Genomic DNA, 17,170 nt, shown 5'->3' on the forward strand with positions numbered 1-17,170 from the left:
TCAACAAAATACTAGCAACAAATATCTAGCAACATATGAAAAGAATTATATAACATGACCAAGTGGGAGTTATCCCAGGAACGCAAGGTTGATCTAACACCCAAAAATCAATTTAAAAATCAGACGGAATTTTTTGAGTGATCATCTCTATAGGCACAGGAAAAGCATTCCACAAAATCCAATACCCTTTTGTGATAAAAAACACTCAGCAAACTAAGAATAGAAGGGAACTTCCTCAACTTGATAAAAGGCATCTTCAAAAATCCCATAACTAACATCACACTCAATGGTGAAAGACTGGATGCTTTTGTGCCCTAGGATCAGAACAGGAAAAGGCTGTCCACTCTCACCATTTCTATTCCATATTGTACAGAGGTCTCAGCAGGGCAATTCGGCAAGAAAAAAAAAAAAAGACATTCAGATTGGAAAGGAAGAGGGGGTATAGCTCAGTGGTGGAGCATTTGACTCCAGATTGGAAAGGAAGAAGTACAAATATCTCTATTTTCAGATGGCATGATCTCTTACATAGAAAATTCCAAGGTACCCATGAAAAAACTATTAGAACTGATAAATGAGTTCAAAGCGGTTGCAGGATAAAAGATCAATTTAAAATAATCAAATGCATTTCTATATGCTTGCAATGAACAATCCAAAAACAAAATTCTAAAAATTCAGTTTACAAAATACTTAGGAATAAATGTGAGATTTATATTCTGAAAACTACAAAACACTGCTGAAAGAAATTAAAGAAGATCTAAATAAATGGAAAAACTCTTGTGTTCATAGACCAGAAGCATACTCTTTAAATTAATCTACAGATTCAACACATCCCTATCAGAATCCCAGATGACATCTTGATAGATAGAGTTTGACAAGATGATTCTAAAATTCACATGGAGTTGCAAGAGATCCAAAACTGCCAAAATAATCATGAAAAAGAACAAAGTTGGAAGACTCACATTCCCCAGTTTCAAAACTTACTACAAAGTGACAGTAATAAGAAAATGCAGCACTGGATTAAGGACAGTCATATAGACCAATAGAATAGAACTAAGAGAGTCCAGAAATAAACCCATATGTCGAACTGATTTTCAACAATGGTGCGAAGAATATTCAATGGGGGAAAGCATAGTCTTTTCAATAAATGGTGCTAACTGGATATCCCCATGCAAAAGAAAGAAGTTGGACCACCACCTCACACCTCATACAAATATTTATTCAAAATAAATTAAAGACCTAAATGTAAGAGCTAAAACTATAAAACTCTTAGAAAAAAACATACAGGTATATCTTTATGACCTCAGATTTAGCAATGGATTTTTACAAAACACCACAGCAAAAGTGACAACAACAAAAAAGATAAATTGGATTTCAACAAATTCAAAATTTTTGTCTTCAAATGACACTATCAATAAAGTGAAGAAAACCTACAAAGTAAGAAAAAAATTTCCAAATCCATGTTTCTGATAAGAGACTTGTATCTTGAATACATAAAGAAATCTTGAAACTCAACAATAAAAAGACAAATGACTCAATTTAAAAAGTGGGCAAAGGCTCTAAATAGACATTCCTCCAAAGAAGATACACAGATGGCTGACAAGCACATCAACAGATTTTCAACATCATTAATCATCAGGGAAATGCAAATCAAAACCACACCATTTCCTATCCACAGATGACCAGAACCATAAACACAGATAATAATAAGTGCTGGTGAGGATAAGGACAAATCAGAACCCTCACACACTGCTGATGGGAATGTGAAATGGTACAGTCACCTTGGAAAACAGTCTGACAGTTCCTCAAATGGTTAAGCATAAAGCTAACACATGATCCAGCAATTCCACTTGTAGGTATATACAGAAGAGAGATGAAAACATATATCCACACGAAACACTGGTACACAAATGTTCACAGCAGCATTGTTTGTAACAGCCCCCAGAGTGAAAACCACTCAAATATCCATCAACTGATGACTGTATAAAACAAAATAAGATATAACCATTCAATGGAATATTATCCAGCCATTAAAAAGAAATGAAGTACTGCTACATACTACAATACAGATGAACCTTGAAAAATGCCAAGTGAAAGATTATTATGCATATATTATGTGATTCTATTTTTTTGAAATGTCCAGAATAGGCCAATCTGTACATACAGAAAGTATATTAGTGGTTGCCTAGGTCTAGGAGAGGAAGAGGGAATTGGGAAGTGATGGATAAGGGGTGGAGGATTTCTTTTTGAGGTGATGAAAATGTTCTAAAATTGACAGCACTGATGGATGTACAACTATATAACTATATTAAGCCACTTATGTGACTTGTGTCTCAGCAAAGCTGTTAAAAAGGATAACACATATCTATTATCTCACAGTTTCTGTGGGTCAGTAATTTGGGTGTGGCTTAGTTGGGTGTCTCTGGTTCAGGGTCTTTCATAAGGCCACAAGCAAAGTGTCAACCAGGGCTGACATCTCAAGGCTCAACTGAAGAAGGATCTGGTTCTAAGCTCTCACATCAGTGGGCTGCTCCACAACATGCACTCCCCCAGGGGGAGTGACCCAAGACAGCAAGAGAGAAGCATCCAAGACAGAAGCTATAGTCTTATAATCTCACCTCCGAAGTGACATTCATTGACACTAAGGGCAACAAAAGGCAAACAAAGGCAACAGAAACAAAATTAAACAAGGGAGTTGTACACTTGAAAGTAATATGACATTAATGTCAATTATGTATTAATTTTTTTAAAAAGTGAAATCCTATCACTTCTGCCATATTTCATTTGTTAGAAACAAGTCAATAAATCTAGCCCAAACTTGGTGGGGGGAGGATTACAGAAGGGACAAGCCACAGAAATACTGGGAAACCATATCTAGACACATAACAGGTATTCCCAGTGCATATAAAAGCTGTGTTTACACTATACTGTGGTCTATTAAGTGTGCAACAGTATTATGTCTAAAAGTTGTACATTATTTAAAAATACTTTATTATAAGAAAAAATAAACAATTTTATACTGCATAGCACAGGGAACTATATTCAGTATCTTGGAGTAACTTATAATGAAAAAGAACATGAAAAGGAACATATGTATGTACATGTACGACTGAAACATTATGCTGTACACAAGAAATTGACACATCATAAGCTGACTATACTTTAATTTAAAAAATGAAAAAAATACTTCATTGCTTAAAAAATGCTAACCATCATCTGAGCCTTCAAAAAAGTTGTAATCTTTTTGAAATGGTAACATCAAAGATCAGCTGATCACAGATCACCATAACAAATATAACAATAATGAAAAAATTTTAAATATTGCGAGAAATATTAAAATGTGAGAGACACAAAGTGAGCAAATGCTGTTGGAAAAATAAATGATGCCAACAGACTTGCTTGATGCAGAGTTGCCACAAACCTTCAATGTGTAAAAAACACCACCCACATGCAATAAAACAAGCTATGTTTGTATAGTGAAACTGCTGAGAGCCAAAGACCAAAAAAAAAAAAAAAAAAGACATAATACCTTTAAAATAAAAATTAACACTGGTAGTTGATTCATTAATAGAAATACTGTAAGTCAGAAGATAATGGGATATTTTCAAAGTGCTTAAAGAAAAGAACTGTCAAACTCAGAATTCTAAATTCAAGGCAAGATAAAACACATTTTTATTTTTAAAGAAACAAAAACTAAGAATATGTCACTAGCAGATTCCACATTAAAGGAAATACTACAGGGGGTTCTTTAAGCAAAGGGAAAACAGTAAGACAGAATCCTAAGAGATGTGGAAGAAATGAAGAATGAATAAAGTTTCAGAATAATGGAGTAAAGACGGGCTCTCAAAGCTTCCAAGGGGCTGTGGGGCAGAAACATGGAAAGATTCTGGAATCGGGAAACCCAACCTCTCAAAAACCCATACAAGAACCCGGCTCTGAACACCAGTGAGCCAACGCTAGTCCCAGGACTGCCTGGGGTTCCACAGCCAGCCATCTGATGACTGGCCCCAACAGCTAGCAGCTGGCAGCCTCTGCACAGTGGAGGGCCTGGCACCCAACTGGACCAGGGCCAGCCACACCTACCGGACCACCCACAAGAGAAGGACCCACACAGCCCACAAAGGGGACACCCCTAGAGCATATAGGTCTGATGGCCAGAGGGGACTGTGTTGCTGAGACATACAGAATGTCTCCTACAAAACGCCATTTCTTCAGGGTCAGGAAACATAACCAACTTACCAGATACACAGAAATTAAAGCAGCAAGTTGGGCAAAATTGAGGCACAGAGGAATATGGTCCAAATGAAGAAAGAAGAAAAAACCAGAAGAACTAAGTGAAGTGGAAAAAGGCAATCTACCCAATAAATATTTCAAGGTAACAATCGTAAAAATTATCAAGGAACTCAGGAGAAGAATGGATGAACAGAGTGAGAAGTTGAACAAAGAGTTAGAAGTTATGAGGAAAACCAGAGGTGAAGAATACAATGACTAAAATGAAAAATACACTAGAAGGGATCGACAGTAGATTAAATGATACAGAGGAATGGACCTGGAAGCTGGAAGTCAAGAGTACTGCAAATCACTGAAGCTGAACAGAAGAAAGAATTTTTAAAAATGAGGACAGTTTAAGAGACTTCTGGGACAATATTAAGTACACTAACATTCACATTATAGGAATCCCAGAAGGAGAAGACAGAAAGGAGCAGAAAACATATTTGAAGATATAATAGCCGGAAACTTCCCTAACCTGGAAAAAGGAAACAGACATATAGGTCCAGGAAGCACAAAGAGTCCCAAACAGGATCAACCCAAAGAGGACCACATCAAGACAGACTGTAATTAAAGTGGTAAAAAATTAGAGATAAAGAGAGAACACTAAAAGAAGCAAGGGAAAAGCAACAAGTTACGTACAAGGGAACTCACATAAGGCTATCAGCTGACTTTTCAGCAGAAATTCTGCAGGCCAGAAGGGAGTGCCATGATATATTTAAAGTGATGAAAGGGGAAAACCGACAACCAAGAATACTCTGCCTGACAAGGCTCTCGTTCAGATCTGATGGAGAGATTTTACAGACAAGCAAAGGCTGAAAGAGTTGAGAACCACCAAACCACCTTTACAAGAAATGTTAAAGGGACTTCTCTAAGTGAAAAAGAAAAGGCCACAACTACAGACATGGAAATTAAGAAAGAAAAAAGCTCATTAGTAAAGGCAAATATACAGTAAAGGTAGTAAATCAAACACATTCAAAGCTAGTAGGAAGGTTAAAAGAAGAAAGCAGTAAAATCATGTATATCCACAATAAATAGTTAAGGGATCTACAGAACAAAAAGATGTAAAATATGATGTCAAAAACAGTAATCAGAGAGAAGCAAAATGGCAGAGTAGAAGGACGCTTGTAGCTCACCCTCTCCCACAAATACACCAAAACCCACATCTATGGACCTACTCAGCCAACCAGAGCACCTGCCGAACTCTGACAGAACATCGCCCTCTTCAAAAGACAAAGATGCCAAAAATCTGGTAGGAGAAAAGGAAAAAAGAAAGAAGAAAAAGCAAAACAGTGAGGGACCGATCCTGCAGGGAGGGAGCGGCAGAGGAGGACTGGCGCTCGTTCACTGGGTCTCCCTCCTCCAACGGAGAGGCCAGTGGGACGAAGGGGGAGCCTCTGAGGCTCAGATCTGCCCGGAGCACCCCTTGACCGACAGAACTGAGTTAAACGGGCACAGAGGGTCCCCGCGACACCCAGCCTGAGACGCAAGCTGGCAGCTGGGGCCAGGACAGGCTGCCCAAAACGGGCAGAGGACAGGGGCGGCTGCACTGAGGCAGCCCGGGGGGACTGCAGGAGGCTGTGTGCAGTGGCTGGGAGGGGGTACAGAGCAGAACACCCTCGGTCCCCATAAATTGTGTAAAAAGTAAAGCAACAAGGCCGGTGTGTCCTGGGGGGAGGGGAGCCGTAGCCTTTGTCTCCTCAGACCTGCGCCATTATGGCACTTCTGGCGGGAAGAGAGGCAGGGCAGCCACAGCCGCCATGTTCTCCTGTGCGCAGCGCCTGGTCGGGGGCGGGGCCAAGACCTGAATCCACACCCTGGAGTTCCGCAACCTCCTAGGCAGGACTGAGACTTGTTTACAGCCCGAGGCAGATAGGATCTTTCTGCCCTGGCACCTCAGAGAACTCACACCGCCAAGACAAACAAGGAGCTGAGATTTGGCACGGAGCAGGGGCAGGGCCGTTCCGCGGTCTTCCCCAAGCCCGCCTTCGGAGTGCCAACCAGAGCGGAGTGGGCAGCTGCACAGAGCAGCAGAGCGACCTGCGCCAGGAGAGGGCAGGCGGCCACCCGCCTTCCTGGCAGGAACACAGCACCTGACCACGGTGCTGGGAGGGGGCGTGATCCGCCCACCTGCCTCACCTAAGCACAGCATCTGACTGCGGCATCGGGAGGGGGAGTGACCCACCCACTCACCCAATAAGAGCTCAGCACCTGACCCAGTGTTGGGACGGGTCGCGATCTGCCACTGGGAGCTGCACAGACAAGGGCGCCAACAGAGGGCCTCTGGAAACAGCAAGCTGAGTTCGCAAAACAGGGCGAAGACACAAAGACCTATCGATAAAATCATTAAGAGCATACCGTCTCTAGGAGAACTAGATAACTGATACTCCTTAAGCCATAGTGCCAGAGAGATATTTGCAATATGAAGAAGCAGAGGAACCACTCCCAATTAAAAGATCAAGAGAAATCCCCTGAAAGCACGACCAAGGAAATAGATGTTGATGGCCTACTACATCAAGATTTCAAAAAAGGACTGATCAAAGTACTGAAGAAACTAAAAGAAATAGTGTTTAGAGATATAAAACATGTCAAAAAATGAAATAGAAGCTATAAAGACGAACCAAGTAGAATTAGTCAACTCATTTGCTGAGATGAGAGCTGACCTAAAGGCCGTACAAAGCAGGCTAGATAAGGCAGAGGAACGAGTAAGTGACCTAGAAGACAGGACAACAGAAAGCACCCAATCAGAACACCTGAAAGAAAAATAAATTAAAAATGAAAACAATATAAGGGACCTACGGGATAATATAAAGCATGCCAATCTACACATAATAGGGGTTCCAGAAGGGGAAGAAAGAACAAAGGGGATTGAAAAGGTATTTGAAGAAATTAAGACTGAAAACTTTCCAAACCTAAAGGAATCAGATATCCAAGCACAGGAGGCTCAGAGGGTCCCAAACAGGAAGAACCCAAACAGACCCACACCAAGACATATCATAATCAAGATGGCCAGAGTCAAGGATAAACTGATCCTAAAGGTAGCAAGAGAAAAACAAAGAATGAGTTACAAGGGAACCACCATAAGGCTCTCAGCTGATTTCTCTACACAAACACTACAGGCCAGAAAGGAGTGGCAAGATATATTCAAAGTCCTGAATGAAAAAAAGATGCAGCCTAGGATACTTTATCCAGCAAGGCTATCCTTTAGGATAGAAGGAGAGATAAAGAACTTCATAGATAGCAAAAACTAAAAGAGTTTAGCAATACTATACCCATGCTAAAAGAAATATTGACAGGTCTACTCTAAATAGAAAAGAAGCAGGATGCTACAAAAATGAGAAACTCATAACTGGAAAGGAGATAACTGCCATGAATTACAAAAAGAATAAACATAAAATTGTAAAAGAAGACATTTAAATCATCAAGAGTGGGAGAGAAAAGCAAGGAAAGCCACTGTGGAAAACAGTATGGAGATTCCTCAAAAGACTAGGAATAGACTTACCATACGACCCAGCAATCCTGTTCCTGGGCATATATCCAGAAGGAACCCTACTTCAAAATGACACCTGCACCCCAATGTTCATAGCAGCACTATTTACTATAGCCAAGCCATGGAAACAGCTTAAATGTCCATCAACAGATGACTGGGTAAAGAAGAGGTGGTATATTTATACGATGGAATACTATTCAGCCACAAAAACCCACAACATAACGCCATTTGCAGCAACATGGATGTTCCTGGAGAATGTCATTCTAAGTAAAGTAAGGCAGAAAGAGATAGAAAAATACCGTATGAGATCGCTTATATGAGGAATCTAAGAAAAAAAAACAAGAAAACATAAATACAAAACAGAAACACAAAACAGAAACAGACTCATAGACATAGAATACAAACTTGTGGTTGCCAAGGGGGCGGGGGGTGGAAAGGGATAGACTGGGATTTTAAAATGCAGAATAGATAAACAAGATTATACTGTATAGTACAGGGAAATATATACAAGATCTTGTGGTAGCTCATAGTGAAAAATGTGAAAATGAATATATATATATGTTCATGTATAACTGAAAAATTGTGCTGTACACTAGAATTTGACACAACATTGTAAAATGACTATTACTCAACAAAAAAATGTAAAAAAAAACCAGAACAGTAATCATTGGGGGAGGGGAATAAAATTGCAGAGTTGTTAAAATGTGTTTGAAATTAAGAAATCAGCAACTTAAAATAATCATATATTTATATGGCTATATATAAACCTCATGGTAACCACAAACCAAACATCCGTAACAGATACACACACAAAACAGAAAGGAATACAAATATAACACTAAAGATAGTGATCAAATCACAAGGAAAGAGAACAAAAGGAACAAAAAAGAACTACAAAAACAATTAACAAAGTGGCAGTATGCACACACCTATCAGCAATTACTTTAAATGTAACTGGACCAAGTGCTCCAATCAAAAGACACAGAGTGGTTGGATGGATACAAAAACAAGACCCATGTACATGCTGTTTACAAGAGACTCACTTCAGACCTACAGACACAAACAGACTGAAAGTGAGATGATGGAAAAGTATTCCATGCAAATGGGAAATCAAAAGCAAGCCAGGGTAGCAATTAGACAAAACAGACTTTAAAACAAAGACTGTTACAAGAGACAAAAAAAAAAAAAAAAAAAAAAAAAAAAAGGACATTATATAATGCTCAAGGGATCAAGCCATAATGATTTTTGATTTTTTATTTATTTTTTGGTGGAGGGGGTAATCAGATTTAATTATTTATTAATTCATTTTTAGTGGAGGTGCTGGGGATTGAATCCAGGACCTTCTGCATGCTAGGCACGCACTCTACCACTGAGCTATACCCTCCCCACCATAATTTTTTAAAAGTGTAATACCTACACAGCGTATGACAGAACAAATCTAAAATTAAAATATGGGGAAAAAAAGAAGGCCTGAAGCAATATGAAAAGCACGTTTGGGGCTTCCCCAAAAGGTACCAGTAAGGTAAAAAGCGATACACCAACGGGACAGGAGGTGGTTATTACTCACTTACAGAATGAAAAAGTAGAAAAATTCAGAAACAAAGTGTATTCAAACAGAGTATTACTGTAAGCTCATCCAAAGAGCTAAATTTAAATAAGGGAATAGTCTCATTGTGAAAGAATATTATGTGAACATAAATAAAGATTATACTAAAAAAAAAAAAAAAAAGACAATGGAACCATGATTTTTAAATTCGGAAGGAAAATTTTCTCCAACCTCAAATTTTATGCTCAAACTAAGGAAAGACATTTCAAACTTGTAAGATCCCAGAACCATTTCCCACAATGCACCCTTCCTCTGGAAGATACCAGAAGATATATTCTACCCAGAACAAGAGGGTAAAGCAAGGAAGAAGCTGTCATGGGATCGAGCTGCAGGAGACCTGTGGCCAGAGGGAAAGGGAGTCCTCACCACAGGGAAGGGAAACCCCATCCAGTAACTCGTCAGCCAGCCGGAAGGGAAACCAGTCCAAATCGAAGCCAGTGACTCCTTGAAGAGGCAGGCGTACTTCTGTCTTAATGCCTTTACCTCAGCCGTCCCTCTGCCAAGAATTCTCTTAGTCCCTATGTTCACCTAACTCCCTCCCCTGTTCTAAGTGTTGGTTCAAACGAGCTTGACCACTCTGCTTAAAGGACAGGGCTCTACCCCGCCCCGCCCCGCCCCGCCCCTAGCACTCCTGATCTCTCCTACCCTGTGTTCTGCTTCTTTCCTCCACAGCTCCCATCACCTCCAGTACAGGACACAATTTACTCATCACGTTCATTACTTACTGTTTATCTCGCCTGACTACAACGCAAACTCCATGAGAGGAGGGATCTTTCTTTGTTTTGTTAACTGATATGTCCCAAAACTTGGGTACAAACTGGAGCTCTATGAACACGTGTTGATGGAATGAACGAATTTATGAGATAACTAAAGATTCATAAGCCTGAGAACACCCAACCGGGGGGAAAACAGACCACATCTAAGCTTCCTAGAGGGTAATTTATCTTGTTATACTGAGTATTTATTTCAGGCCTTTAAAATGTTCAGCCTTTTCACTAAGTAACTCCACTTCTCAGTGTACAGCCTTAAAAAATCATAGATGTACACAGATTTATGTAGCCATTACAAATGATACACATCTATATTTACTACAGTATTTACTATAGTAATACATTTGAACAAAAACGCAGGGCATACTTATAGTAAACCAAGTCTTCCTAACCGGAGACTCAGATACAATTTCGCCTCAGTCTAAGTGCAGCAGGTCTCTATTCAGACGCCAATCTTTGTAGGACTTATTGGTAGAGCACCCCCATTCTATGTTCTCAGTCTATTTTACAATTTAAAATCCAAACAGAACAACGGCTAATCTGTATTTGGCACCAGCTATTACTGATCTTCTCAGAAAAGTGCGGGCTTATTAAAGGTAGAGCCCACCATCCACTCACATGACGTCCAGCACAGAATCATTCCGAATGACCTTATGGGAGACATCAGCCAGCAGGAAAAGCCCTCCGTCTGTCCTGCGGATGCTAGCTGCGTAGCCCGGCCAGATCTGCAATCTGAAGAGACAGGCGGGCTTCAGCTTGGGGTTCTAAAAGAACCACAGATTATTTCCATGCCACCTGAAACAGTATTTTGAGTGGATACTGCCCCTCCCTAATAACAATGAGAAACCATCAGGAAACAAATTAAATTAAACCCACATTATTGTGAACTTACTGAGAAAACTAAATTATGGAAGACAGTTAACTCATAAATTGCATTCACTATCATAAAGTACTGCTGAGATTTCTGTCTTAAATATGGCGACTGCAATGAAAAATGTCCTTCCAGAACATTCAAAAGTGAGGAAGAGGAAAACACGACCAACCTGTGTTGCTGCAGTACCATGGCACTTGTGGGGTCATAGAAGTTTCTGCCCACAAGCTTCATATCTAAAAGTTTCATTACCCTGAAATAAAGAGCAAGAATGAGTTTTCTAGTAGAAGAATCAAAAAGATTAAGCTCAATTACTCTCAGCTACGTTTTCCTTTGGAAGTCTAAAGGGGCAGAAATGTTTGTGTTCTTTGCACAATATAGCTTTTATGCTGAGAACACTCTTGCCAAAAGAAAAATAAAAATTACCAAAGCATTTATCTTGGGGTATATGCAACTGACTGCAGCTTTTCCTACTCCCTGCGTAACCAAAAATCGAGCTGACTCTCCAAGCTCAATTTACATTACTTTTCCCCCATTAACTAAAAAGAGCACAAGAGAGTCTATTTATAAAATTGTAAATATCAGCCTGGCATAGGAAGTTATGTCTGTTCCTGGCAGTTCAGCTTACTAGACAGAAATCAGGTTCTATGTTTCATTTTAAAAGAGGTGGTTTTGGAACAACAGTTTTGTAAAACTTTGGGAGTCTTCTGTAAAGTTAAAAAATTATAAGCTGTCTGTATCCAAAAATGCAAAGGACTGGGAAAAATTCTTCCAGCAAAAATTGTCTCACACTACGTCTTCAAGTAGCCTCACCATTAACACCATTAAATATGCACCATAAACATTTGCTTTTAAAGTTCCTGAATGAATCCAAGGAATCCACCCCCTCTGTCAATCTACCTCAAACCCACTTTCATATACCCAAATCTGGCCAACCACTTGAGGTAACTTTTTAATCAGTTAGCCTTAATATCATCCATTCACTTATCAAATGTTTTCAAACTCATCTGTACATGCACTAGAGTGTAATACCATCTAAGCCTGCTGAAGAGCTTTGTTATAAATACAAGACTGAGATTAAAGAAAGTGAGACTTCAGCTGTTTCTCACCGACGGAAAACAACGTTGTAGAAGGGAATGCACAAGTCAGAACAGGGCTCCAGGATCTTTGTCAACTGAATCCTAATGGTGATCTCAGCTTTGTCAGTTTTCCTTTGACTTTTTAAGTCAAGAACCTAACGAATAAAATACATGCAAGTAAAAAGAAATGATCAGTTTGTAACTTCTTTGCTATGGAAAAGTCTGCTTTCCCTCTCATTCAAGGTACTATGATTTCCCACCCTCAAAGCACCAGAACACTCAGGTTTTGTCCCAAAGTGCATTTCCTATTTGGTCTCACTTGTTGAAGCTTAACAGGCAGATAGAGAATGGATCCATCAAAAGCAGTGACGTTTCCGGTGACAGCTTGATGGTCCTTCAACATGCCAAACCTCATGCTTTTGCACTCCACATTGGGGCTAGAAAAGAATAAAGAGGATTTTACTTCAATTTGGCTAGACAGGTGCACAGTAGGTTTGTTACAGAAGCAGTCACTTATGACTACTGCTCCATCTAGCGGTCATATTAAAAACTTCAACTAGACTTGACTGAAAAAAGAACTCTGACCTAAGGTTACTTGCTCAGAGAAAACAGAAGGAATCCATACTTGCACCACCCGAACACAACTGCCTTAGCATGTCAGTAGACATCTTCAAGAGTTTAGTCCAGAGGGTCAGGTAACTCTTCTGGAAAGGGCCAGATAATAAATATTTTAAGTTTTACGGGCCGTAAGTTTTGCTGCAACTACTCAACTCTAACACAGCACAAAAGGCCCATAGACAATGTGCAAACCAATGAGCATGGGTATGTTCCAGCAAAACTTTATTATATAAACAGGCAGTGGACCAGATTTGCCTGGCAGGCCTGCCATAGCTTGCTAATCCCTTCCTTAGAGTCTATAGAAATACAGGCTTTTTCAAAAATATATTTTTAAAGAAGTTTAAACAAATCCAAAGCTCAAAGGGGTCAAGCATGTTCAAGTGCTTAAAGAAAAACAGTCAAGTCATAATCCAGTATAGCCATCACCAAAACTAAGCACTCACATATTAACGTATTTCAAGATGTTTCTTCAAAAAAATTCGTACACATAAATGGATTCTGCCCTAGACACAATGTTCAAATTTGTCTTTCTAGAGCTCCACCTTGTCAAGGAAACTACAGGATGACCCGTCCACTGTAATGCATCATCTCTTGGTTTTCTCTCAATGGCCTGGCATCTTCTTCACACTGTGAAGGTCCTTCAAGGGTCCAAATCTACAACCTTGAAATTTACAGAAACCGTATCTTCTCCACGGCCTGGTCAATGCAGAGACCTGTGACAAGTCTCCCCCTCTTTTCTGTTTCATTAATAGCTGTCAATCCACTTTCAGTGAAAGGGCTCTTCCCCCCTCATTAACAACCATCTCCTTCCCTTACTTCCAGAACAGGCCCATTCCCACTACCTTCCCCTCTTGGGATTTCAACTGCACCCTCTTTCCTGATCCTCCTCTTCCTTTGTCATATGTGCTCAGCTCTGGTTTCTAACCTCATAGAAACTTTTAAAGCAATCCTGTGACCCTCTCTAATTATCATTCCATTTCTCATTCCTCTTACATAGCCAGTTCACTGGCTAGTTCTCATGGCCTATGCTCCCTTTTATTCTTTCAATCTAGTATTTTCTCTGTAACTCTAAGAAAGCTACTAGAAGATCACCAAGGGTGTTTCCTGAAAGCAAATTCAGTAACTTGTTTTCCTGTGGCCAAAGTCAACCACATCTCCCTCATTCAAGTGGGCCCTTCCTTTGGACTTTGTAAACTTTCTTCAGGGTACTTTTCCCCTAACTGTTCCTTTCTTCTTTCTTTCACTACATTTCTTCCCCTTGTATCAATTAGTAGCTGTGCTTCAAAATTCAGTCTCCCATATTTCTATTTTCTCCACATATATTCCAAAACACTCTTTCATTTTCACAATTCCAGCTAATGACTCTCCTGAGATTTTAAAAGAGAACACAAGCTAATACGAATTCTTAATTTTAAAATAAGTATGACAAATCCTAAAGTTACTGATATGAAATTAAAGTTATTTTCTCATCCTCAAATTTAACCATAGAATGTCACCAAAGAGCCATCAAATGCAGGTATAAAACTCATGCAGGGAGGATCCAGGTTTTGTGGAGTGTGTATCAAGATATCATCATGCAGGGGCTCTCTTTAAGATGAGGAATACAAAATTACAGGTACAAAATAGGTTAAACAGCCATGAAGGGGTGTATGCATGCAAAAGGGTCTAAACTGAAGTTTCATTCACTTCACAGAAAACCTACCTCTAACCTCATGCATTAAATTGCACCTATTAAGTTAAAATCTGGATTGGTAATACAGCTATCCACACACACAAAAAAAGTTTAAACTTACTACAAGAATCTGCAAGAATAATTCTAGGGGGAGATTCATCAGGAATTATACAGAGAAACAACTCAGTTATTCTTGTGGAACTATTTCATTACTGCTCTCTAAGAGATGAACAATACAAGGGAAAAAGCTGTGAATACCTGAAAGTCACATGATATTGATAAACTGCTTCATTATGACACTGTATTTTGATAAGGTTCAATCCCAAAGACTGAGGGGTTCCTTTTGATCCTTGCTTCACAAGCAGCTCTCTAGAAAATAAAAATAAAAAACAAAAGCATCCACGTATACCAAAACCAAAAGACCAAATAACCCATGCCACAAAAGAACGAAGAAAGAAAAAAAGAAAGAAAAAGGAAGGAAACATAGGTATATGGGGGAACTAGTATTTTACATTTTGCTTATAGGCACGCAGACCAAGAATCAAGACATACAAAAGCAAGCTTTGAAAGCTAGAGGACAAGTTCTTAGCAATCCCTAATTAGAGAAGCAGGGGCACCCACTGTGTCCTAGTAACATCACTGGAATAACTAGGCCAGCTAACTAAGAACATAAGAATTCGTTCTATAGAGAAAGATGAACTGCTGCAATATTTTTCCAAGGCAATTTCCTTATCTTCAAAATGACAAAGAATTATCTATGTGTGAATTGGGAAGGAAAGGAAGAGTCCTGAGTTGTCTCTCTGATACATATTATCATCAAACCCCCTTTCACTTCATTAGGAATGTCCCACCTCTTTGTCATCCTCCCCACTGGCCAAAAAAAAAAAAAAAAAAAAACACCAACTCTGCAGTACCTACCACCCAGGGAGGACTTTAGACAAAGCAGAACAGAGTTTGCAACACGATGAGAAGGCCTCCTCCACATCACCAGCAGAGAAGGCAGAGCTCCTGACTTACTTTTCCTTGTGTTCTGCAGGCCCAAGTGGAGGGCGATCCAGAGAGTGCAGTGGGGACGGGGGCAGAGGTGGAGATGACAGCTGGCCGGGATCCCGAGAAGTCAGGGTGAGAGCACCGGTGAAAGCTCCAGGAGCCTTGTATATTCCTCTGCCTATTCCACGAGCTGCTCTTCCCATGGCTAATACAGGCACATCCACATTCCCTCTTCCAAGCATTCTGAAATATTGAAAAGAGGGGCAAACCAAGACTTTTTCAATAATGCTTCTATCTCTGTTCCGTCTAAGTGAGTCCCCCAAATCTACAGTCTCTTCCTGGAGGAATCAGCAAAAGAGATCCAAGCACCAAGATTCTCTCCAAATCCAGTATGCCAACATGACTCATTCATGAACTGCTGTTAATACAACTCTCAGGGCCAACCTTCAAAGCAGAAGTTGAGATGGGAGTTTGACCCACCTGGGTTAATCAACCACCATCAGGGTGACTTCTTAAGAGGGTAAACAGAGTGGTGAACTGTGCAGTGGAGAACTGCTTTTTAACTCTGTCCAGTGACTGGATCAGTAGCCGCTGACTGCTCTTAGAAAATACCCATTCTTACTATAAAATCATGTATTTTTTTTCTGAGATAATACAACCCTCTTTAGAGTTTCCCTTTGGACTTAGAAATATTTCACCTGAATTTGACAGTTACCCAAGAAGGCAATTTTACCCACCTACTCCAACCAACGGAGGCCTCTGCCATCTTGCTATCCCCAGCTGCCAACACTGCAGGGTCCAGAAGAGCAGGATGGGGTTCTTCTCTGTCCTTGTGTGCCACACTGGTGGACAAGCCTCGGCCTAGAATCCCTCTACCTAAATGGAAGGGCCAAACTCCAGCTGTAACAGTGAGCTGAACATTTTGTAAAATACAGTAACTTTTCTGAAGGTAAGCTGTAGGAATTTAAGAACAAAGCAACCACACATAACACCACATTTTCTCAGGTTAGTTTTCCACATACCTAAAGGAGGCATTTCTCGTTTCGGAGGTGCCTGGGACACTGTTTCAAGGCCCAGTCCTCGGAACATGGAGACCAAACCCACAGATTCCTACGGAAATTCAAAGAATATAGCTATTCTAAGGATAATTTAAAACCCCAGAAACATTGATGGTTTTCCGAAAATCTTGGTAAATACTAAAAATGATCTACTTCAACTTCTACAAATGTTACAAGAATACAGAATAAAAAAATCTCATAAAAATTGCTTAAATACTTAGACTGAAAAAAATTTACAACGTTAGGTTTTTAAGCATAAATACATACAGTCTAGGATTTGATTACACTATAACAAACACAACAGAACAGAATTAACTTTTCTTCTTTTCTAGTTCATTTCCTGTACACCTAACATGAGAAGGAACAAGTACACTGGCTAATAAATTTTCCCCTAAAATGGATAAATTTAAGGGCATCAGAAGTTTTGGAGTTTTTTTTAAACAACCTCCAACAAAACCTGCTACTGTTTTCTTGTAGCAGTCTTAAAAGTTTATTACTGCTACACCAACGAAGAGTTGCCACGTGTAGACTCAAGAAATTCATCTGAGTAAAAATACAAGATTACTGTCATCAATGCTTTTTTTTTTCACAGAACATTACATTTGACACTGTCTTCACTACTTAAAATTGTTGTAACTGCATTATTAGATTCTTCCTATATTTGCTAGCTCTTTATTCTTTGAGGTTTACTAATTATAGACAAATGCCATTTTAAAAACTACTACATAATTAGGAGATTAAGAATACACA

The 17,170-nt window shown here is 39.6% G+C and overlaps 1 protein-coding gene across 3 annotated transcripts in view; it reads right to left on the minus strand.

Moving 5' to 3' along the window:
* Nucleotides 1-17,170, minus strand: part of PIWIL2 (piwi like RNA-mediated gene silencing 2) — a 53,344-nt gene that overhangs the window by 34,640 nt on the left and 1,534 nt on the right. For 2 of the 3 annotated variants that reach the window (XM_074355581.1, XM_074355580.1), the window contains exons 1-6: nucleotides 15,390-15,777; nucleotides 14,631-14,741; nucleotides 12,402-12,519; nucleotides 12,113-12,237; nucleotides 11,176-11,256; nucleotides 10,751-10,864 (exon numbers count right to left, since the gene is read on the minus strand). In XM_074355581.1, coding sequence (XP_074211682.1) covers nucleotides 10,751-10,864; nucleotides 11,176-11,256; nucleotides 12,113-12,237; nucleotides 12,402-12,519; nucleotides 14,631-14,741; nucleotides 15,390-15,604 — 764 coding nt within the window. In that variant the 5' untranslated portion in view covers nucleotides 15,605-15,777. Of the gene's footprint in view, nucleotides 1-10,750; nucleotides 10,865-11,175; nucleotides 11,257-12,112; nucleotides 12,238-12,401; nucleotides 12,520-14,630; nucleotides 14,742-15,389; nucleotides 15,778-16,099; nucleotides 16,239-16,384; nucleotides 16,473-17,170 lie in introns of those variants that run through there. The other variant, XM_010954993.3, reaches the window with a different exon arrangement.

The sequence above is a fragment of the Camelus bactrianus genome, chromosome 31 (assembly GCF_048773025.1).
Source record: "Camelus bactrianus isolate YW-2024 breed Bactrian camel chromosome 31, ASM4877302v1, whole genome shotgun sequence".
NCBI classification, from domain to species: Eukaryota; Metazoa; Chordata; class Mammalia; order Artiodactyla; family Camelidae; genus Camelus; species Camelus bactrianus.